We start from the raw sequence: 23459 nt of genomic DNA, 5'->3' as shown, positions 1-23459 counted from the left end.
AGCTGAAGGTACACTTCAAACATATTCCCTCGCCATATAGAGATAAGCTCAGAAAGCGTGTAATTCATTGATAAAACACAGCATTAATAAGTAATAATCCTCCCAGGCCGCCAGAGGTTGATGTGAAGCGCTGGAATTAATTGTCCTGCATGATTAAAGCTGGTTTTATTCCTCCCTGCGGTCGCTCAGACGCTCTTTAACTCTGTACTTTACCAACTTTCTGAAAGCTTTACATATGCAAATAATGCAATGTGATGCATCTAATCAAATATGCGCTCATTAGCATACATAAATATGAATAATGCATAAGAACACTTGAAGATTCTCTATATGAGTTTGCTGTTATTTTACAGGAGTTTTCACAGAGTGAGCAAACAGCACATCAACAGAATAAAACTGTACAGTTTGGTGTGTGTGATCAGAATGTAATCAGTGTATGGGTGTGTGCATGTATGTAAGTGTGTGTGTGCATGTGTTTAAGTGTGTGTGCATGTGTCAGTGCATGTGTGTGTGTACTGGTACACAAGTCAGATATACTCATTTGTATCAGTTAAAGGTGCAGTATGTGTGTTTGACACCTGGTGGTTAAACTAGGTATTGCACTTCTGTATCAAAACACGCAAGCGCAGGTTGCCAGATTGACGTGAGTGTGCCTGACTGTCAAGCCTGATTTAAAGCTGATTGAAATCGTGTTCTAAATAAAAGCAGCGGCACGCAATAGAAGGAATATTCTCCGTACTGAAAGGAGCTTTTATCCTAATCAACACCTGAAATTGATGAGCTAGAAACGGCTTCTCACAGCTGAACAACAGAACACTGACAATGATCAGCTCAGCTACTCATAACAAACCTTTTTAATGCACATGCTGGAATTTGTTCAGTAAACGTGTTTCCATCGCAGTTTATGCACATCTTTTCCACATTTGTTTATGTTACAGTCTTGTTCCAAAATGGATTAAACTGATTGATTTCCTCAACATTTTACACACAATCCCCCATAATGACAATGTGGAGAGAGTTTTTGAAATTGTTGCAGATTTATTAAAAATAAAAGCTGTAAGATCACATGTACATCAGTATTCAGAGGCTTTGCTCAATACTCGATTAGTGATTACAACCTTAAGTCTTTCTGAATATGATGCCACAAGCTTGGCATGGCTTTGCTGTCTTTGGGAATTTCTGCCCGTTCCTCTTTGCAGTTCCTCTCAAGCTCTATCAGGTTGGATGGGAAGTGACGGTGTGCAGCCATTTTCAGAGCTCTCCAGAGATGCTCAATAGGATTTAGGTCTGGGCTCTGGCTGGGCCACTCAAGGACATTCTCCGAGTTGTTGTTGTGGCGCTGCATTGATATGTTGGCGGTGTGCTTTGGGTCATTGTCCTGCTGGAAGATGAAGCGTCGCCCCAGTCTGAGGTGGAGAGCACTCTTGTGCAGGTCTTCATTCAGGATGTCTCTGTACATCGCTGCATTCATCTTTCCCTCTATCCTGACTAGTCTTCCAGCTCCTGCTGCTGAAACACATCCCCACAGCATGATGCCAACACCACCATGCTGCACTGTAGGGATGCTGTTAGCCTGCTGATGAGCGCCGCCTGCTGTTCTCCAAACGTAACGCCTGGCGTTCACTCCAAACAGTTCAGTTTGAGTCTCATCAGAGCAGAGAGTTTAGTTTCTGATGCTCTGAGAGTCCTTCAGATGGTAAACTCCAGGCGGGGAGTGTCTTCCGTCTGCCCGCTCTACCATACAGATGCCTGATTGGTGGATTGCTGCACAGATGGTTGTCCTTCTGTAAGGTTCTCCTCTCTCCACAGAAGAACGCTGGAGCTCAGACAGAGTGACCATCGAGTTATTGATCACCTCCCTGACTGAGGCCCTTCTCCCCCGATCACTCAGCTTATATGTCCGGCCAGCTCTAGGAAGAGTCTTGGTGGTGAAACATCTTCCACTTACGGATGATGGAGGCCGCTGTGTTTACTGAAACTTTCAGAGCAACAGAAATGTTTCTGTAACCTTCACCAGCCTTCCCATTCCTTTGTCTTCATGCTTGGTTTGTGCTTTGTCATGCACTGTTGACTCTGGGCCCTTATATAGACAGGTGTAGCCTTTTCAGATCATGTCCATCAGCTGAATTAAGCACAGGTGAACTCCAATGAAGCTGCTGAAACATCTCCAGAATGATCAGTGGAGCAGAATGAACCTGAGCTCAGTGTAGAGCTTCACACCAAAGACTGGATGGAAACATAGCTTGTGTGTGTGTGTGTGTGCAAATACATGGTTGTGCAAGTGTATGTAAGCGATAAATGTGTGAGCGACTGTATGACTAATAGTGTGTTGAAGAGTGTGAGTGAAAATGCATGCGTTTGCTTGTGTGTGTGAATGTGAGTGAATGTTGGTGTGTTCATGTGTGTGTGTGTGCATGGTGTAATAGGTGATGTGATTAGTAATAATAAAGCTGTGGTAGTCAGTAGTGTGTGTGTGTGTGTGTGTGTGTGTGTTTGTTGTGTTTGTATCTGCAGACTGGAGTGTGTGTTTGTGTGTATAAACTCAGTTTCAGTGGCGCTGTGAATAATGCAGCAGCTGGAGCAGCTCTCAGGAGACACACACTGATTCTGTCTCACACACACACACAGAAAGTCAGACATGCATGTCAGTGAGTATGTGTATACGTGAGAATTTGTGTGTGTATGTTTGAAAGAAAGAGTGTGTGTGTGTTAATCTGCATCCAATGATGAAAACATAATGAAAACAGCTCGGATGTGAACTAATATCATAATATCAGTTGTAATCAATAATTATGTCAATGTATATTATAATTGCATATTATAGTTATGCTCTGTCATGTTCTCTCTTGTATTCAGCTGAAATGAGCATGTTGACCTCCTCTACAGAAAAAGTGGATTCCCCTATACAAACATACACAACATGTCATATCGATTTTTTCATCACTATTTATTTTGATCGTACATCAGAAAAATATCACAGCAAACTCAATAACTGGAGCTGTAGAGGTCTGAAACAGATTGACTGTGGCTACTTTTGATTATTGGTTCAGCAGTGTTGATTTATTGTGTTAATCATTGATTGTGTTTGTGATTTATTGTGTTCTTGAGGTGAACGTGTCCCTCAGCGAGTGTGTTTCTGCTCTCCTGGCTCCGTCTCACAGCCGTAACTCTTCCTCTCAGTGTTTTTCTGGGCTTCTCTTCTCTTTCTGCTGCTGAGAAACACATTTATGTGATATATTCTGATCACACACACCAAACTTTACACTTTTATTCTGTCTATATTCTGATCACACACACCAAACTTTACACTTTTATTCTGTCTATATTCTGATCACACACACTAAACTTTACACTTTTATTCTGTCTATATTCTGATCACACACACCAAACTTTACACTTTTATTCTGTCTATATTCTGATCACACACACCAAACTTTACACTTTTATTCAGTCTATAATCTGATCACACACACCAAACTTTACACTTTTATTCTGTCTATATTCTGATCACACCCACCAAACTTTACACTTTTATTCTGTCTATATTCTGATCACACACACCAAACTTTACACTGTTATTCTGTCTATATTCTGATCACACACACCAAACTTTACACTTTTATTCTGTCTATATTCTGATCACACACACCAAACTTTACACTTTTATTCTGTCTATATTCTGATCACACACACCAAACTTTACACTTTTATTCTGTCTATATTCTGATCACACACACCAAACTTTACACTGTTATTCTGTCTATATTCTGATCACACACACCAAACTTTACACTTTTATTCTGTCTATAATCTGATCACACACACCAAACTTTACACTTTTATTCTGTCTATATTCTGATCACACACACCAAACTTTACACTTTTATTCTGCCTATATTCTGAACACACACACCAGACTTTACACTTTTCTTCTGTCTATATCCTGAACACACACCAAACTTTACACTTTTCTTCTGTCTATATCCTGAACACACACACACCAAACTTTACACTTTTATTCTGTCTATATTCTGATCACACACACCAAACTTTACACTTTTATTCAGTCTATATTCTGAACACACACACCAAACTTTACACTTTTATTCAGTCTATATTCTGATCACACACACACACACCAAACTTTACACTTTTATTCAGTCTATATTCTGATCACACACACCAAACTTTACACTTTTATTCAGTCTATATTCTGATCACACACACACACCAAACTTTACACTTTTATTCAGTCTATATTCTGATCACACACACACCAAACTTTACACTTTTATTCAGTCTATATTCTGATCACACACACACACCAAACTTTACACTTTTATTCAGTCTATATTCTGATCACACACACACCAAACTTTACACTTTTATTCTGTCTATATTCTGATCACACACACCAAACTTTACACTGTTATTCTGTCTATATTCTGATCACACACACCAAACTTTACACTTTTATTCCGTCTATATTCTGATCACACACACACACACACACCAAACTTTACACTTTTATTCCGTCTATATTCTGATCACACACACACACACACACCAAACTTTACACTTTTATCAATATCTATATGTATTAGTTTGAGTCAGTGTTTGAGATAAGCTAGTGTGTGAGTTGATTCTCTAGTGTTTATGAGTCTGTAATGGTGTCCAGACAGCGTTGTCTCCTCCTCTGACCTTCAGTTTTACAGCACGTTGTCTTGAAGATGAAGAACGAGTGGTGGTTTTTCCTCTGGTTGTGTTTCTGCTGCTCAATGATCTCCGCTATGCTGGAAGTGACAGATTATTGATTGACCTGGAACACAGCTGGAGACTGAAGGATGATTCAGAGCTTCAGGAAGAGAAGAAAAACAAACCCAGTTTACAGTCAGAACAGCACTGGGCTGAAGACAGAAACACAGTCAGGTGTGAGGATACTAGTCATTTAACCACACCAGCACACTGGGAATATGTGCTCAGGGCTGCATTATTTTGAACTGTAAAACAAGGGTGTAGATTTTGCTTTTGATATTGGTGGGGACTCGTAATCTTCTGCTGTTTGCCTTTGCTATGGCCACCGTCAGCTGTTGCTCACACATGCAGTCAATTTTCAGAAGAGTTCAGCTTTTGCCACTGTGTGAATTAAGACTGAATATGCATCGTTGTTATTGCTTGGGGTTCAGGTTAAGAGTAGAGTATATGCTGGTGTTTAACTGCACTTTGCAGAGCAAAGTTTACCACCTATTTTGACTCTTTCTTGACCATGTGACCAGGGCCGGATTAACCAATGTTCCTTATGGGCACAGGGCCAGGGGCCCGTGCGCACTAGGGGCCCCTGCGAGGGGGGAGAAAAAAAGACAATTTCGCGATTGTCTTTTTAGGCTAATTGCAATTAGCGCATCTAGATGGAATAAACTATTCAGGGTTTACGCCCATCGATGCCTGATTGATAGAGACAAGATGAGTTAAGAGCTAGGTAGCATTACAGCTGCAGTGGCGCACCTTGTAAGGCACACAGTTTCATCTTTTGACGCGTATAATCATCAACTCGGTTCGAATCCACCATCAGCTGAACTCGTGCTACTTTTTTTTCTCCCCATTACATATCAGATTGGAAATATATTTATTTTTAACAATGAGGAAATATTTTATAAAAATAATACAAATTGTGATATAAAGTCACAAGTGTCTCGTGGGTATTTAATAAAGTTTAGCCTTATTATAGGTGCCTCCCTCTCTGCAAAAACTATATTGCTCAGACAACTGTATTTCCTCTGAGCAAAAAAAAAATCGCGATCACGTATTAATATTATTATTATATTTAAATTGCCTTTCTTTCTTTAACTAAACAGAATGCTGTCATTGGTCAAGTGCGGAAATGTCAGTTTTGTAATAACCCGCACTAAACTGAGCGGACTTTAGTGTAACGTTAGTATCTGTCATAGTTAAAAAATAAGTGGACAAGTGGATTTAGCAAACGCGACAGAAAGAGGAGAGGAGGCATCTTTATTGAGGCATTTTCCATACACACCATCTTTAAACCGACCCGTGATCAGGAGAAAGAGGGTACAGAAGAAGATGTTATGGTAACTTTAAATGATGAGAAGCTAGCATTAACCAGGCGGAGGAGGCTAACGGCAGCGCAGCGCGGACTGGATTCATCGTGTGAGAGACAGACAGAAAAGGAGAGAGAGAGGGAGAGAGAGAGAGAGAGAGAGAGAGAGAGAGAGAAAGGCCCAGAAGAGGAAAGAGACGGGAGAGAAGAGGTATGGTGTCTGTGATTTCGGATACTTTTAAGTTTATAATCAAGTCTTATAATCAAGAGTAGAGAAAATACAGGGAGAGGAGGAGAGAGACAGTAAATCAGTGTTTGTATTATGAAAGACTCAGATTCATAGAAAGTATTAGAGAAGCATTGTGGGTTATATGCCATGGCAATAATATGCTTTATAAGTTTGTAAAAGCATTACATTAAAATACCCTTAAAAAAAGAAAAGAAAATAGTTTTATTAGTATTTTTATTCAATGCTTTGAAAAATAAGTTAAATCTTTGTAGACTATAAATACATATGTACTATATATCATTTATTTAAATATGTGGGCAACAAATTATAGATTCATTTTATTTAAAAATTATTATATTATTCTTATTTTTTAAATTCAACTATAGGGGTGCGGCCAGGTAGGGGGCCTTACAAGACAATGTGCCCTGGGGCCCCTGAGTTCTTAATCCGGGCCTGCATGTGACTAAAGCCCAAATACTGAGACATTCGAACTGACCAATTGACATCTGACCACGTCATAAAACCTCCAAAGTCCACACACCAGGCCCTGATCTAATCACCATCTGCCTTTGGATTTTGTGTGAACTTACTTGGTGAACAAGACAAGTTCATCCATTCATTTTCTTGTCGGCTTAGTCCCTTTATTAATCTGGGGTCACCACAGCGGAATGAACCGCCAACTTATCCAGCACATTTTTACGCAGCAGATGCCCTTCCAGCTGCAACCTATCTCTGGGAAACATCCATACACACTCATTCACACTCATACACTATGGACAATCTAGCCTACCCTATTCCCCTATAGCACATGTGTTTGGACTGTGGGGGAAAGCGGAGCACCCATGCCAACACGGGGAGAACATGCAAACTCCACAAAGAAATGGCAACTGACCCAGCCGAGGCTCGAACCAGTGACCTTCTTGATATGAGGCGACAGCACTACCTATTGCGCCACTGCGTCGCCATAATCTTTATCATTATTAACAATATTGCAGTCATGTTGTGGGTAAAGATGAAAAAATTTAACTATTTTATTTCTAATATGTCAGTGTGACACAAGGTAAAGTCAACATGATGAATAAGTCATTTGAGTAAATATAAATATTTGCTTGTTTTGGTTTTTTATTATTATTTATAATATACAAATAATAATTATTATAATAAATAAATAAACATATTTTTAATCAAAACACATCTAACATCTTCCTATATTTTTTATTTTCTGTGTCTTCATTTAATTATTAAAGCATTTTGAAGTATGTCTATTGACCTTATTCTCCGCAGACGAGCGGGCGCTGCCATTTGAATCTTTTTGGCACGAGACTTCCGGACTCATTCACTTCCATTCATTTTTAGACATTAAAAACTGCTCGTTTTGCTGTTTGATGTTGCAAACTGATATTTCCTTATTATATTATTCTACTTGGTCTGTATAGTCATGCAAACATTTGTTTGTAGAGCAAGTAGTTTGACCGTTTTTTGCCGTTTATTATTCCTTGTCATTTCTCCCATAGGCGACGTAAAATAGAAACATAGGAAACGGAAGTTCTAAGACAATCGCGAAAACAGGCGCACTTCCGCATTTTAGAACAAGGTCTATAGTATAAATGTTTACTGCTGTTAAAGCCAGCACATCAAGATAACACAAATTAAAATGAGGAACGTTTAATTGTCTACTAGCCGAAATAAGTATTGGAATATATTTTAAATTTAATGTTTTACATTTTTCACAAATATCTGTTTGTATTTTTGGGGGGAAAAGTTTGTAATGAATCCTGTTTCCATAGTAACGGTGTCTCCTGTGATTGGTGGATCTCTGCTGAGGATTACGGGTAGATTATTCTCCTGATGAAGCTGACTGCGTCTCTATTATTGAGTATTGAATGTGAATTCTTCGTCTCGTCAGAAGGATCATACAGCACCTGTTCATTAATGAGCTTCTGCTGCGCTTCGTCAGACTCATGTTTAATTAAGCAGACACAAGTATATTTAGCCTGAAGCCTGCTAATTCAACACTTCATTACAACCTGTTCACTGCTTTAATTGAGAGTCACTGGCTTTTAATTGGCCAACAGACTCGCTTTGACAGACTCCTGAATAAATCATGATCCACGAGCTGATATGATTCAGAGCTGAACGATTCACTCATCTGAATCACAACAGTAGCCGGGTTTATATCGCATGAAGCGAATCTTTTCAAAGTTCATTCATTCATTTCCCTTCAGCTTAGTCGCTTTATTCATCAGGGGTCACCACAGTGGAATGAACCACCAACTATTCCAGCATATGTTTTACACAGCGGATGCCCTTCCAGCTGCAACCCAGTACTGGGAATCACCCATACACACTCATTCATACACACGCACAGTTCATCAATTCCCCTATAGCGCATGTGTTTGGACTGTGGGGGAAACCGGATCACCAGGAGGAAACCCACGCCAACACGGGGAGAACATGCAAACTCCCCACAGAAACACCAACTGACCCAGCCGAGACTCAAACCAGAGACCTTCTTGCTGTGAGGCCACAGTGCTAACCACTGAGCCACCGTTATTAAGTGTATTAGATTTAATTGATTTACTAACGCTTTTAAAAGCACAAAATAGACACGTGTGCTGCTCTGTTCATGTGCTCAGAGTCATCTTTTAGCTAAAGGTGCATGCAGAAACGCTGATATACGTGTGAAAATGTGTTCAGATGCGGTGCTAAGAGATTATTCACATACGGTAAACGAAAAACTGCAACTCTTTAACTGTCAGCATCTCGACGCTTCAGATTACATCACGCTTTTGCAATTAAATGCTAATCAACTCACAACAAACTCTATATGATTGGACAGGACTAATTCTTCTGAATAGATATCACAGATTACTGTTGTTTTTGTTATATTGGAAGAGGAATAAATTAACACGCATGTAATGCCACCTGACAACCCGTGGGACCATTGTAGGAGTTTAAAGGGGAAATGAAGCACTCAGTCAGGTTGACATTATGTTGTACAATGGATTCCACTTTAATGAAATATATTAAACAAACTGGATTATTGTAAGCATTTAGCAGAAAACAGCATGTTTTACTATAGATTTAAGAGCTAGGGTGCAGCCATCTGGGAATGTCACTGTATCTGATGTCATGGGGTTGGTTGAGTTCCCTCAGCTGAACAGAAACAATGGAAGTAAAGGAGACTGAACAGCCTAATTTAACCCAATGTGTGAAGTTGTGGACGTGGAGCTGCTGCAAATACAACCATCAGATGTGTGTCTAATCTAAAAGTATAGATATTAATTCTGTTTTTCTTTTTCCCCAAGGAAAATGAATGAATGAAAAAAGATGATGCTAAAAATGGCAAATGAAAAACGAAGATTGCAACATAAAAACAGCAAATATACGTATTTAAGAACAGCATTTACCAGCAATTAGGAAACAATAATTACAGAAACAGTAAATTATGCATTAATATGTGATTAAAAGGGGTTTACATACAAAAATGGGCAAATAATTCTGACTTCAACTGTGTGTGTGTGTGTGTGTGTGTGTGTGTGTGTGTGTGTGTGTGTGTGTAATGCTGTAACATGATTAATCGCATCTTAAATAAAAATTTATGTTCATATTTGCATTTTATTCATGCACTGTGTATAATTTTTGCACATCCAATGTATTTCTTTTGTATATTGGTTCATTTTATGTAAAGTATCTGAGTGTGTATTTATACAAAAATATACACAGTACACATATATACTATGTAAATACAAACTTTTATTTGATCACACTAACATATTGTAATACATTGTAATAAATATATATACAGTATTTATATATATACATATATAGTATAGTATAATATAAATGCTAGCGGATGTTGGTGTATGAATTGTAGATTCAGTTCCTGTTGAGCTGAGAGAGAGTGTGTGAAATCTAGAGCTTTATTCAGGTCAAGGTGATTCCTCTGCATTGGTCTGCTCTACATGTAGAAATCTCAGATTCAGAGTCTCCTTCAGTACAGTGTAATCATCACTACATTTACCATCTGAAATACTATCATGACTTTCATTCTCTTTTCTGGAGGTTAAGCTGCTTTGACGCAATCTACATTGTAGAAATGCTAAAGAAATAAAGATGAGTTAAAATGAATTAGTATTTCAATGTATTCTGTGGTTAAAGAGCAGATCATATGGGGTGTCTCAAACAACTTTTCTGGATTAACAAAATAGTTTTCTTTTCTTTTTTCACTCACCAACAAAACCACTTTACTAATTCTGTATATATTTGAAGTCAGTTGAAGTTTATTAACCCCCTGTTTATATTTTCCCCCAATTTCTGTTTAACGGAGAGCAGATTTTGTTCAACACATCTCTAATCATAACAGTGTTAATAACTCATCTCTAATCACTGATTTATTTTATCTTTGCCATGATGACAGTAAATAATATTAGACTAGATATTCTTCAAGACACTAATTTTCAGCTTAAAGTGACATCATTTTGAGGCTTAACTAGGCTAATTAGGGTAACTAGGCAGGTTAGGGGAATTAGGCAAGTTATTGTAGAATGATGGTTTGTTCTGGACACAGTTTAAAAAATATAGCTTAACAAAGGCTAATAATATTGGCCTTAAAATGGTGTTTAAAAAATTAAAAGCTGCTTTTATTCTAGCCGAAATAAAACAAATAAGACTTTCTCCAGAAAAAAAAATATTATCAGACATGCTATGAAAATTTCCTGAATCTGTTCAACATCATTTGGAAAATATAAAAAAAGTTCAAAGGGGGGCGAATAATTCTGACTTCAACTTTATATATATATATATATATATATATATATATATATATATATATATATATATATATATATATATATATATATATAATTTTATTTACTTATTTTATATGAAGTTTTATTTTAAAAAATCCCACTGAAAACATATTTAAATTTAATCAAACTTGATTTACTATTATTAATTTTGAATACATTATAATATAGAAATAAAAAATAAACAACAAATAAATAATATTTGCAATTTATCTATCTTAGTTTTTTACTTACAATAATGTTTACTTCTTATATTTCAGCTTTTTGCCACAGCAAATATCTCACATTTTCAATGTTTATTTTTAAAATAAAGGCATATAGACATAATAAAACTAAAACAAAACTATTAAAAATACTTATTATTTAACATAAATAAAATGAAATGACTACAACATCTAAAATAAAAATGGACATCTAAGAAAAATTTATAATAATAATAATAATAATAATAATGAATATTAAAATGAATGTAACCCATGAGCTGCAGTTCCCCCTCAGCTGTTGTCTGTTGTGTTTGATATTATATATGTGCTCTGATATTCATGGTGCCGGCGCTGCTGTCGGTCCGGGACTCGTTTCTGTCCTCACTAATAATGTTCTGATGATGTTTTACTGCTCATTTCACTCCTGCGGCTGTAAATCCACAATCTGCAGGTGCTGAGAAACACCGAGCAGAACAGAGGGAGTCACCAGAGGACACAACACAACAACAACACACCGACTGACTCTATATAGAGGGAGAATGAGCATTAATGAAGAGCGTACACACACACACACACACACACACTAACACAGTTGTTTAGTTTGGTGATGTTAAGCAGATGATGGAGAGATGAGTGAGTGTGAGCAGATTCTGGACTCTCTCTCTGCTTCTGCTCCTCACATCACCTCTGATTCCCAAACACTCCAACAGTCTGAACCCAGATCCAGAGCTGATCACTCACAGCTGTCCTGAGTGTGTGTGTGGGTGTCAGTGTGGGTGTGTTTGTGTGTTTGGTGTGTCTGTTAGTGAATGTGTGTGTGGGTGTGTTTGTGTGTATGCTTGTGTGTAGGTGTGTGTGTGGGTAGGTGTTTGTGTGTTCTTGTGCATGAATGTGTGTAAGTGTGTATTAATGATTGTGTGTATCTGTGCATGTGCGTGAGAGTGTGTGGGAATGTTATTGTGTGTGTGTGTGTGTGTGTGTGTGTGTGTTTCTGTATTTTGAGTGTGTGTATGGCTTGTTAGAAAGATTAAGAAAAAGAGTGTGTTTGTGTGTGTGTGTGTGTGTGTGTGTGTGTGTGTGTGTATATATGTATGTATGTGTATGTGAGTGTGTGTGATAGAGAGACAGACAGTGTGTGTGTGTTTGATGTATAGACTGAGTTTGTGTGTGTGCGTGTCATCCTGTGGCCTTTATAGTGGTTGTTGCCATGGCAACAGCAGCAGTGTCAGATGATGTCATGCAGTGCAGGAAGGGTTCAGTCTTCAGCGACTAACTAAAACTAAAACTTAGACCGAGGGGGGGGGGGGGGCACTTGAATTTCTTAAACATAAAACATGTACTGGATTCATGTAAACATGTACTGGATTAACATTAAATAAATCAGAAGCTGGCCATGACTGCACTGTTCATGTTCATTTACAGTTCATGTGAAGCATATTTCAGATGATTTTACTTTAACTCTGTTGTTTTTCTAGCTGGAGCAGAATATTAAGCAGGGGGCGGGGTTTATTTCTGTGCCCCGCCTTAAGGGTCCATTCCAGATCTATTTCCTATATGACCTGGCATGGATTAACTGATCAACTCAACAATAACACTGAGAGAAACACAGTAGCTGGTGTCAGTTTTGGCTTCACAATGACTTAATGATAATAGAGAAATTATAACTGTATCTGTATAGAGGTGACTGATGAACTCTGCACACTCTCAAACATCAGGAATCTACAGGACACCAGCGGGATTAAATGACGAGTAGTTTACTGAAATAAAGGCAGACGTCATGGTCAAGTGTTGACCATCATCATCACACACAATATAAAGGGAAATTGTAGCCATAATATAATTTTTTTAAAAGCACATGAATAAATAAAATAAAGTAATAAAAGAACTGAACAGAAAAATAAAAATGAAATGTAAAAAAATCTAAATTGTACAATTTTTTAAAAGAAATAAAAATGAATAAAATTCAATATCAAATAAAATTTTTAAGGTACATAATTAAAAGAAATAAAGTAAAAAAGGAACAAAAAAATAAAAATGAAATTTAAAAAGTATAAAAATATATCAAATAAAATATTTAAATAAGGCACATGACTGAAATAAAGTAAAAATAAAAAAATAAATAAAATAGAATTTTAAAAATAAATAACTTTTAACTTAAAATGAATAAAGTTTTAATATTTTTTATAAAATACAAAATGTATAAAATTCAAGATATTTCAAAAAGGTAGATAATTAAATGAAATAAAGTTAAAAAAGGAACAGAAATATGCATATACATAATATTTGTTTAATTATGTAAAAAATATGTACAAAATGAAATATTAAAATTAGACGCATGAATGAAATAAAGTTTAAATGTAGTTTATGTCTTTATATACATAAAAAATCTGAATGTAAGTTTTACCACAACTTTACTCATATTTCATTCATTCATTCATTTATTTTCCAGCTTAGTCCCTTAATTAATCAGAGCTCACCACAGCGGAATGAACCACCAGCTTATCCAGCATATGTTCTACACAGCGGATGCCCTTCCAACAGCAACCCAGTACTGGGAAACACCCATACACACTCATTCACACACAAACACACTCATACACTATGGCCAATTTAGTTATCAAAGCCCCTGTCACCCTCGCCACCGAATCTGTCCTCGCTCCTCAGACACGTCGCGAGCACTCTGTCAACACCACCTCTAACCCAACACCCCCCCCCCTTACTTTTCACATGAGGACGATCGATACCATTGTCCATTGCGATGCTTCACATTAGACATCGTACGATACCAAATTGGTCAACATCGCCCATCCCTAACTGCATGCACACATGGACCAAGTGAGTGCATCACCTCCTTAAATAAGGTGGCAGGAATGACATCACATGAAGAACCAAAGGTTTCAAGGTTAAACGTTGTTGGAGGAAAGATCAAGATCCCATAATGCAGTTCAAAAGCAGAAATAAACAGGGAGAAATAAAATCATGAGACACAAAAATACAGAAAACGGCTAAATTACAGATATTTTCACAGTGTACTGATATCTCATTCCAAATACAGACGACAGCATTAATAATGCAGCCCGAAACGATCAATGCAGCAGCCTGCGTGTGTGTGTGTGTGTGTGTGTGTGTGTGTGTGTGTGGTAAACAGTGTTCCTCAGTGTAAACGTCTCTCAGTCAAACTCTGCCATTATGAAACAAGATGATCTGATGTGAAATTCCAGCTCTGTTATTTTTGGCTGAACAAGCGCATTAGTGTTCGCATTACAGCTCATCCAGAGCCGGTGTAATGAGCAGAATTAGCATAATGACATCAAAACATGGAGATGAAAAGCTGAAGCACAATCTCTACACATCTGATCGCTGATATGACACACACACACATGATAACACTCATGAGGTCTCAGCGGGACACTGCATTTCTACACACATTCATCATCATTTCATCTGTCACGTGAATGTTTACTCCTCCTCTGGTGTAAATGGGGAAGTAAAGATGCCTGCAGGAAGAGGTGCTGAAAGATACCGCTGTATATTTATTTAGACCAGCAGATTAATCTGTATTTTATCTGCTATCTCAATACAGAATATATATATATAAATATATATATATATGGATAGAAATATTGTGTAAATGTGAATGAAACAAAAGACAATACTTCACACGTTGCAACACAAATGGGAACATATGAGCATCATATAGACGTGAACTTGGGAGTGTGTTTTAATGCTAATTCAGTTCCTGATGTTAATAACATGCAGATGTGATGCTGGCATATGCAGTGTAAATGCAACAAGAGGCAAAGAAAGGTAGCGTGATGAAGAACCATGCAGTGAGATGTAGCTTTATGCATGTAATGCAGTGTTATGCATGGTGATGCAGTGTTATGAAGTCTTATACATGGTGATGCAATAAGAGAAACTGTTGTGTGTGGATATGCAGTGTTATGAAGTGTTATATACAGTGATGCAGTGTTATGAAGTGTGATACATGATGATTCAGTGTAATGAAGAGTAATTCATGGTGATGCAGTGAGAGAAACTGTTGTGTGTGGTGATGCAGTGTTATGAAGTGTTATACATGTTGATGCAGTGAGAGAAACTGTTGTGTGTGGTGATGCAGTGTTATGAAGTGTTATACATGTTGATGCAGTGTTATAAAGGGTGATAGATGGTGAGGCAGTGTTATGAAGTGTTATACATGGTAATGCAGTGTTATAAAGGGTGATAGATGGTGATGCAGTGTTATGAAGTGTTATACATGGTGATGCAGTGAGAGAAAGTGTTGTGTGTGGTGATGCAGTGTTATGAAGTGTGATACATGGTGATGCAGTGTTATGAAGTGTTATACATGGTGATGCAGTGAGAGAAAGTGTTGTGTGTGGTGATGCAGTGTTATGAAGTGTGATACATGGTGATGCAGTGTTATGAAGTGTTATACATGGTGATGCAGTGAGAGAAAGTGTTGTGTGTGGTGATGCAGTGTTATAAAGTGTTATACATGGTGATGCAGTGTTATGAAGTGTTATACATGGTGATGCAGTGGGAGAAAGTGTGTGTGGTGATGCAGTGTTATGAAGTGTGATACATGGTGATGCAGTGTTATGAAGTGTGATACATGGTGATGCAGTGTTATGAAGTGTGATACATGGTGATGCAGTGTTATGAAGTGTTATACATGGTGATGCAGTGAGAGAAAGTGTTGTGTGTGGTGATGCAGTGTTATGAAGTGTGATACATGGTGATGCAGTGTTATGAAGTGTGATACATGGTGATGCAGTGTTATGAAGTGTTATACATGGTGATGCAGTGAGAGAAAGTGTTGTGTGTGGTGATGCAGTGTTATGAAGTGTTATACATGGTGATGCAGTGTTATGAAGTGTTATACATGGTGATGCAGTGGGAGAAAGTGTGTGTGGTGTGTGTGGTGATGCAGTGTTATGAAGTGTGATACATGGTGATGCAGTGGAAGAAAGTGTTGTGTGTGGTGATGCAGTGTTATGAAGTGTTATACATGTTGATGCAGTGGAAGAAAGTGTTGTGTGTGGTGATGCAGTGTTATGAAGTGTGATACATGGTGATGCAGTGTTATGAAGTGTGATACATGGTGATGCAGTGGAAGAAAGTGTTGTGTGTGGTGATGCAGTGTTATGAAGTGTGATACATGGTGATGCAGTGGAAGAAAGTGTTGTGTGTGGTGATGCAGTGTTATGAAGTGTGATACATGGTGATGCAGTGGAAGAAAGTGTTGTGTGTGGTGATGCAGTGTTATGAAGTGTTATACATGGTGATGCAGTGAGAGAAAGTGTTGTGTGGTGATGCAGTGTTATGAAGTGTTATACATGGTGATGCAGTGTTATGAAGTGTGATACATGGTGATGCAGTGTTATGAAGTGTGATACATGGTGATGCAGTGGGAGAAAGTGTGTGTGGTGATGCAGTGTTATGAAGTGTGATACATGGTGATGCAGTGTTATGAAGTGTTATACATGGTGATGCAGTGAGAGAAAGTGTTGTGTGTGGTGATGCAGTGTTATGAAGTGTTATACATGGTGATGCAGTGAGAGAAAGTGTTTTTTGTGGTGATGCAGTGTTATGAAGTGTGATACATGGTGATGCAGTGTTATGAAGTGTGATACATGGTGATGCAGTGGGAGAAAGTGTGTGTGGTGATGCAGTGTTATGAAGTGTTATACATAGTGATTCAGTGTTATGAAGTGTTATACATGGTGATGCAGTGGGAGAAAGTGTGTGTGGTGATGCAGTGTTATGAAGTGTGATACATGGTGATGCAGTGTTATGAAGTGTTATACATGGTGATGCAGTGAGAGAAAGTGTTTTTTGTGGTGATGCAGTGTTATGAAGTGTTATACATGGTGATGCAGTGGGAGAAAGTGTTGTGTGTGGTGATGCATTGTTGATGTTGATGAGTTGAGATAAAGTGCCGTGCATGTTTGTGCAGTGTTACACATGGTGATGCAGTTGGAGAAAGTGTCATGCGTGCTTATGCAGTATTATGTATGGGGATTCAGTGAGAAAAAGTGTCACACATGCTGATGCAGTGTTATGTATGGAGATGCAATGAGATTAAGTGTTATGCATGGTTATAAAGTGGCATGCAAGGTGATACAGTGAGATGAAATGTTATGCAGTTAGTTATGCATTGTGATGTAGTGTTATGAAGTTTTATGCTTGGGGATGCAGTGAAAGAAAGTCCTGTGCATGTTTATGCGGTGTTATGTATGGTAATGCAGTGAGAGAAAGAGTTATGCATGCTTATGCAGTGTTATGTATGGTGATGCAGTGAGTGAAAAGTTTTATGCATACTTATGCAGTGTTATGGATGAAGATGCAGTGAGAGAAAGTGTTGTGATTGCTTATGCAGTGTTATGTATGGTAATGCAGTGAGATAAAGTGTGATTGCTTATGCAGTGCAGTGATATGTATGGTAATGCAGTGAGATAAAGTGTGATTGCTTATGCAGTGCAGTGATATGTATGGTAATGCAGTGATATAAAGTGGTATGCATGCTTATGCAGTGTTATGTATAGGGATGCAGTGAGAGAAAGTGTTATGCATGCTTATGCAGTGAGATAAAATGTTATGAATGCTTATGCAGTGTTATGTATGGTAATGCAGTGAAATAAAGTGTTATGCATGCTTATGCAGTGTTATGTATAGGGATGCAGCGAGAGAAAGTGTTATGAATGGTAATGCAGTGAGATAAAGTTTTATGAATGCTTATGCAGTGTTATGTATGGTAATGAAGTGATATAAAGTGTCATGCATGCTTATGCAGTGTTATGTATAGGGATGCAGTGAGAGAAAGTGTTATGCATGGTAATGCAGTGAGATAAAGTTTTATGCATGCTTATGCAGTGTTATGTATAGGGATGCAGTGAGAGAAAGTGTTATGCATGGTGATGAAGTGTTATGAAATGTAATGTATGGTGCTGCAGTGAGATGACATGTGTGCTTATGTAGTGTTATGTATGGGGATGAAGTGTTATGTATGGTGATGCAGTGAGAGACAGTGTCATGCAGTGATGCACTTAATGATCAGACAGTTTATAATTCTTCTGTGTCTGAGGTGATTTCAGTAGGCTCAGCTCTGTTGGTGGAGCGTGTTGAATCAGTTAGATGTGTGAGTGTGTGTTTAAAGTGTCACATGAGGACACAGAGCTTCAGTTTGTGTGTTCTGGGATTCGTGTGTAGGTTGTTTTCAGGCACAAATCCAACAGACAGAGAGAGAGAGAGAGAGATGCAGCGTACGACTCCAACGCTCGATTCATGTATCTCTGAAGGATTCAGTTCAGCTGAACACCACACACACACACACACACACACACACACACACACACACACACACACACACACACACACACACACACACTCGCCCACCAGCAGACACTCATCCAAACACACTGATGAGTTCATGAGTGCTGCAGCGGTGTTACATGTTAGAGTGTGTGTGTGAATAAACACAGTCCTGACACACTGCGCTACATGCAAACACACACACACACACACACACACACAAACGTTTATCCACAATTTTCTGCTGTGTGATCAGGGGAATAGATGAAGAGAAATAACTTGACTGTGATTTACATGAACGACATGTATGTGATCTGTGACATGTATGTGTGTGTGTATTTATATATATTTGTGTGTGTGTGTGTACGTGTGTGTACGTGTGTGTGTGTGTACGTTTGTGTATGTGAACTGTGACATGTATGTGTGTGTATATATATATATATATATATATATATGTGTGTGTGTGTGTGTGTGTGTGTGCTGTGTGTATGTGATTGGCTGTGGATGAAAGCATCTGGAAGCTGCATTAGTGTGAATATAACGTGATGTACTGTGATCGTCTCCTCATCCGCAGTGTTGAGACTCATCAAGCGTCCCGTTAAAGCTCTGTCAGTGCTGCTCAAATAAGCTTGTAAATTGATTACGCTGAATGGAATAAGCTGTACTGAGTCTTTATTTATTTCATTTCTCCACTCCAGAGAGCCAGAAGCACACGTGTGGTTTAATCCCGTCTGGATGCGCAAAGGAAAGCCCTCGAAGAGTTTGATTTTATTAAAAACTCACTGAGACTTCTAATGCGTTTACACAGCTTTAATTCTCTTTAATTGTGTGTGTTTGTTGATGACTGGTGGAGTCTGTGACTAATATTCATAATACAATCAAAACAGCTTATCCAGGCATTCAGTCCTAGTTTTCAGTGTTTGTTTATTGTCATGTTAATTAATAATAATATAATAATAGTACATTTTATGTAAAGGCGCCTTTCTAGCAACTCAAGGACACTGTACAGTCAACAAGAGCAATTAAACAACAACTGTGAGGGAGTCAGTGTTTCTGATGGCAGGTGGTAGGGAGTTCCAAAGCTGCAGAGCAGAGCGGCTAAATGCTCTTCAGCCCATAGTGGAAAGACAAGTGGAGAGAGAAAGACGGTCGAGTGTGCGAGAAGGAGCAGAAATGTGGATGAGGGCAGAGAAATATGGAGAGGCAAGATTATGGATGGCTTTGAATATTAAATGTAAATCAAAGGCGGTAACACCAAGGCTCCAAAAATACAAATTTATTAAATTAAAGAGGCTGACACATCATTGTTCATCACAATCAGGTGCTCCTTTTTATACACTTCCGGATCACATGATCTCCTCTCGCATATATGCCAACATATACATACATGCATATGTATACACACACAATCGTTCATATATACACATACATATATACACATGAATACATGTATACACATTTACATATAGTCTATAGCTTTGATATTTTAAATCAAATTACAAAAAAATTATATATAAATAAATAAATAAGCTATAATATTACATCACAAATTATAATAAAGAAAAATAAATAAATAAAGAAAAAATATTATTATATTATATTATTATTATTATTATTATTATATTATATCCTATGTCTCATTGCAATGGGCCTCAAAATCACTGGATATTTATGATCAGAATATTTAATAAAGAGAATTGTTGTGTTTCTCTCACTCCAGTATGACTGTGGACACACACTATACTACACACACTTCTGTCCAAACAGCTTACAAAAGATGATTTTGCATCATAGGTGCCTTTTAAGCAAGAAATGCTGACCTTTTTGTAACCTAAATCACTTTAATTCTCTTTGAAAACACACATCATTTCCATAGTTTAGGAAATCTTAATGAACAGTTCGTCTCGTGTTTCTGTCTTCCAGAACGTTCCTCAGCTGCCGTGTGGGAAAGCTCTGTACAGCTACGAGGGCAAAGAACCGGGAGACCTGAAGTTCAGCAAAGGCGACATTATTATCCTGCGGCGGAAAGTGGACGAGAACTGGTTCCACGGGGAACTGAACGGCAGCCATGGGTTCCTGCCTGCCAGCTACATCCAGTGCATCCGGCCGCTGTCGCAGACGCCGCCGCAGGGAAAAGCGCTCTACGACTTCGAGGTCAAAGACAAAGACCAGGACAAAGACTGCCTGACCTTCACTAAGGTACGACTACAATTCTGTCTGCACGTCTAGTAGGGCTGGGCGATTTGGCCCAAAATCCAAATCTCATGAATTGAACATTTTAACTCGATTACGGTTCATGAACGATTATTTTATTTTTTTATTTTGTTTGATGTTTTTGCCCTCATACTTCACTAACAGGTTTCGTACAGTAAATGTGCTCACAAGTCAGAGATGTTTAAATGAAGGGTGCATTATTGATTTTAAAACATATTATCTACTATCTATGATCCTTTATTGAACATCAACACTAAACAAGTGAAATTAATACACACATTGCCTAAAATGCGGCTCTTCGCACCGCCCACCATCGTCACCGTTACCTAACACCAATGACAAAGCTTGCGCTACACGTCGTTGTGACGTGTAAATACATTGTTTTGAGTGCTGCGCGGGAATGCGAAGGCTGCGCCGGACTGTAGACGTGCACTTAGCAGAAGTATAATATCCTAATATAATAGGCGTAAATTATAATATAATGAGTATAATTCAGCCTTAACAGAGCAGGGTCACGTGACTCCACACACGGTAGGGAGAGTAATTGAATAAACTGATTATAGAGTCTGAATGTCGATTTTGATTACTTTTTAATTCATCGCCCAGCCCTAGCATGTAGTTTTTTTAGTAAATGAAAACCAAGACTTAGGGCCCTATCAAACACCTGGCGCAATGTCGGCGCAAGAGTCATTTTGAGGTGTTGTGCCAGGCTGTTTAAATAGCAAATGCATTTGCGCTCATATGTGCGCTCATAGGCGTTCTGCTCTAAAAAAGCAGGTGTGTTTTGGCGCGTTGCTGGCACATTGCTATTTTGAGTGCGCCTGGCTTACACACTATTTAATACATACAAGATGTAGAGCAATACGCAAATATCTTTACATATGAAAAAGAATTAAAATATTAAGGATATATATATAGGATATAATAAGGATATATAGTATATAGAATATAAATATAAAGGATTAAAATAATACAAAACATATTAATTTCTAGCCTACATAAATATGAAAAACCACTGCCTTCATGCCTTCTTCATAGAAGGCTTTTTTTTTTAGTTCATTCAATTGGCTTTTGCCAATTATTATTTGCATTTATAATGTTATTAATATTAGCAGTATTATTTATTATATCCATATTTATATTTGTTTTATTAAAAACAAGCTTAGATTTGTCCACCTGCAGGTTTTAGACCATATGGGGCACAGCATGTGTATTAGGATATAACTCAGGTTTTTGAGCACTCTTCATTATTATTATTAATTTATTTGTTTGCTGGAAATTAGAACGCATGTCATTAGGAAAAAAAAGTTTGCCCTTGTAATCTAAAATTGGAATCTTAAAATGCACTTCTTGTTTTTTTTTTAGGTAAATTCTCAGTTTGCGTCTCTCTAAAGCCTGGTTTATACTTCTGCGTCAAGTGACCGGCGCAACTCACGGCGCAGGCAACGCGCGTGGCTGTGCATTTATACTTCTGCGTGCTGTCTCCGTTGTTCTGCATTAACACTTCCGAAACGCTAGTGGGCAGTGAGGTGTAAATGTTCCTCTGTGTCGAGTTTCTTCGCTTCTGTTTTGCTTTTCCTGAACACTTCCGGGATGTACAAGTGACTCAAACTCGCTCATTTTGAGGCAGGAACCGGCGGACGTGCAACAACTTTAACTATGAGGTAAACACAGAGCAAAACTTTCCATCTGGAGCTCCTTCACGGGACTTCACACTTGTAAACAATCGCTCGCGCCATTTGCGTGGCTCTCGGTCCCGCCCAGACTCGTCGGCGCTAGCAAGCCGACCAATCACAGAGCTTGCGCTACGCGTTGTTGCGACATGTAGTTACAATTTTTGAGAGGTGCACGTCAGTGACGGCGATGGCCATGGCGAAGGGCTATGCGTCAGCGCCGTAGCCTACGCCGGTGTTTGACGCAGAAGTATAAATCAGCCTTTACACACTCAACCACGTCCTTCCAGCTGTCACTTTTGACATTGTTATAATACCAGACTGAAATGGTGAGCAGGTGGAGTCTGTTAGGCTGTAATAACTCTCCCCAAACACTTTTCCCCATCTTTCTAAATGATACGCCTACTTTACTGCATCCAATCAGCTCACAGTAGAACAAACAAGCCACGCCCACTGTTTCTTAATTTAATAATCCGTTTATATTTCATATGCATCACAAAACAGAAAGAATGGTCGCATCTTCCGGTTCATGTGGACTTTAAACTATTGCTCAAAAAACATTTTTAATATTGGGATAAATTCATCTAAAAATGAACATTTTCTCACTGTTTACTCTTCCTCGAGCATTTCCAACCCCTCATGAGTTTCTTTTTTTTGTTAAACACAAAATAAGATATTTTGAAGAATGTTGGAAACCTGTAACCAATAACTTCTAGGAAAAACAAACTATGGAAGTCAGCATTTGCAGGTTTTCTCGTGAGATGACTAATGACTCTACTTTGGCAAAACCCAACGAAAAAGCAACGGTAAAAGCACGAAACTTTATACAGAATGTGAATTGGAGGTGCTGCTTTCGGATGTAGACCGGAGAAAAGCGGTGTTCTTTGCAAGCTTGTCCTCCGGAATTAATAACAAAAATAAATAAATAAATTAGCGCTGTCAAAATTAGTGCGTTAACGC

At 38.2% G+C, this 23459-nt stretch overlaps 1 protein-coding gene across 1 annotated transcript in view; it reads left to right on the top strand.

Annotated features, from left to right (window-relative positions):
• The window catches only part of sh3rf3 (SH3 domain containing ring finger 3), a gene marked incomplete at its 3' end in the record, with an annotated part of 122916 nt that overhangs the window by 36846 nt on the left and 62611 nt on the right, over positions 1-23459 (top strand). Inside the window, 1 exon segment of the mRNA NM_001447023.1 lies at positions 20536-20811. Coding sequence (NP_001433952.1) covers positions 20536-20811 — 276 coding nt within the window.

The sequence above is a fragment of the Danio rerio genome, chromosome 9, assembly GCF_052040795.2.
Source record: "Danio rerio strain M-AB ecotype USA chromosome 9, GRCz13ab, whole genome shotgun sequence".
In the NCBI taxonomy this organism is placed as follows: domain Eukaryota; kingdom Metazoa; phylum Chordata; class Actinopteri; order Cypriniformes; family Danionidae; genus Danio; species Danio rerio.
The sequence above is the reverse complement of the archived record's forward strand: the minus strand, read 5'-3'. Positions and strand labels throughout refer to the sequence as shown.